General features: G+C 61.6%; 1 protein-coding gene across 1 annotated transcript in view; it reads right to left on the reverse strand.

Annotated features, from left to right (window-relative positions):
- Window positions 1-1,299, reverse strand: part of PTSG_11538 (uncharacterized protein) — a gene marked incomplete at both ends in the record, with an annotated part of 8,009 nt that extends 6,710 nt beyond the window's left edge. Inside the window, 3 exons of the mRNA XM_004998584.1 lie at window positions 51-266; window positions 298-608; window positions 706-1,299. Coding sequence (XP_004998641.1) covers window positions 51-266; window positions 298-608; window positions 706-1,299 — 1,121 coding nt within the window. The remainder of the gene's footprint in view (window positions 1-50; window positions 267-297; window positions 609-705) is intronic.
- Between the last annotated feature and the right edge of the window lie 734 nt (window positions 1,300-2,033).

A 2,033-nucleotide genomic window follows, 5' to 3' on the forward strand; every position in this document is an offset into this window, starting at 1 on the left:
GCACTGGTCCGATGGCGTGGCCCTCTTCGCCCTCCGGCTGCAGCACTGACGGCATCGTGGTAGATGGCGACAGTTCTCCCCCGCCGAAGCGCCCGCTGCCTGACGACGGCCGCCCTTCTTCGAAAGGAAGCTGCTCGTCCGTGCTGCGGGCGAGAGGATCCTGGCCCGCTTGCCGTTGGCGGTGCCGTGGTTGCGCAGCGTAGCCAGGAATCTGCCGCACGTCGATGACGTGGTAGCGCTTGGCCGCCTGCAGCTTGCCGGCACTGCTGCGCGCAGTGGCCGCGGAAGTTGCAGAACGCGCAAGTCACGCGCTCTGCAGGTGGACAGCATGGTCCACCGCTCGTGTCGGAGGGCGACGTGCCAGCGTGCATTGGCGATGCAGCGAAGGAGCCAGAGCCTGGCCCACCGATGGCGAGCACAGGCGTGCGCTTCTTGGGACGATGCAGGCGGCGCTCTTCCTGGATGAGGTCCGCCGTCATCTTGGACAGCGATGGCGGCGGGTCCTCGCGCTCCATGAACCGCATCGCCACATCAAACTCCGCGGGGAGTTCATTGCGGACGAGGGTGCGCAGGTCGTCCTCCGGGATGGACACGCCGGCAGCAAGGAGCTGCGAGTTGATGTCCGTGATGCGGGACATGAACGTGTCGACGGTGTCCGTGGGCAAACCAGGTGGTCGAGGAGAGCTGCTGCCTGAGACGACTGACGTGGTCCTTGCCGCTGCGGATGTAGCGCTCGCGGAGGCGGCGCAGCGCAAGCACACCGGAGCGGCCACGGTTGTCGGTGATGGCCAGCCGCAGCGGGTGTCCCGTCAGGACGCCAAGGAGGAACGCGAAGATGGCTGCGTCAACCTGTGGATCACGGGGATCCAGCAGGCCAGAGGCTCGGGACGCCACCTGCGCTCCTCCGCTCGGAGTGGCGGAAGAAGGGAGAGAGGAAGAGGAGGAAGATGGCTGAGCGCCGTGGTCGTCGCCATCGCCCTCGTCGTCGTCATCGTCGTCGTGGTCCCCCGCGTCGTGGCGGACGCCAGTGCGGCGCGGGCCGCGTTGAGCGCGGGAGCGAGTGCGGGGACCCGAAGCACCGTGGGTGCTTGGGCTCGGCGATGAGGCAGCTGCTGGAGCCTGCCCGTCTCCTTGGTGGTCAGCACCACCCTCGGCGATGATGCCAGCGTCGATGCCAGCGGCGATGAGCTTGGCCTCGACGGTGATGAAGAAGAGGTTGGCATCCTGCTCAGCGCCAGCGAAGACCTTGATGCCGTCTGCGCTAATTGGACTGGGTCTCATAATCTGTTGTAAGTTCATGGTGATGGTGCTGTTGTTGGAGACTTGTGTGTGTGTGTGTGTGTGTATGTGTGTGTGCAGAGTGTGCTGTGTGTTGTGTGGGAGATTGTCTTGGCAAGGGGAAGTTGTGTGTGTTTACTTGAGTAGGATGAATGAACATGAACTGAGAGACACTCTCACACATAGACAGAAAACTGGAGGAGAGAGAGAAGTGCCACGTGGCAAAACAACCAGAAACGCCCGTTTCTGGGCGCACGTGCACAGAAACGTTTACAGCAGAATTTGCTGACTCAGCAAGCATTGACACTGGAACAGTGATGTCAACAACAAGAACTCCAGGGATGTCGGCAGTGACACGGTCCATGAGCCTTTGGAAGACAGGTGGGCCGTTAGCAATACCAAATGGCATAACTCGCCAGGCGAATTGGCCGTCATCGCAAACGAAGGCAGTCGTGTCCTCATCTTGCGGGTGTACTCGGAGCTGGTGGTATCCTGAACAGAGGTCCAGTGTCGTATACAGGCGGTGGCCGGCGCATTTTGCCAAGACAGACAGCATATCTGGTAAGGGATAACGATCCTTGATGCTGATGTGGTTGAGGCGCCGGAAGTCCACGCAGAACCGCATGCTGCCATCTTTTTTGCGGACCAGGAGCACAGGGGCTGCAAATGGGCTGGATGACGGCCTGATGAAGCCCTTTCGCAGCAGATCTTTCAGCTGGCGAGAAAGCTCGTCCCGCTCTGGGGGACTTAGCTTG

This window comes from Salpingoeca rosetta, assembly GCF_000188695.1.
Source record: "Salpingoeca rosetta unplaced genomic scaffold supercont1.1, whole genome shotgun sequence".
NCBI lineage: Eukaryota > Choanoflagellata > Craspedida > Salpingoecidae > Salpingoeca > Salpingoeca rosetta.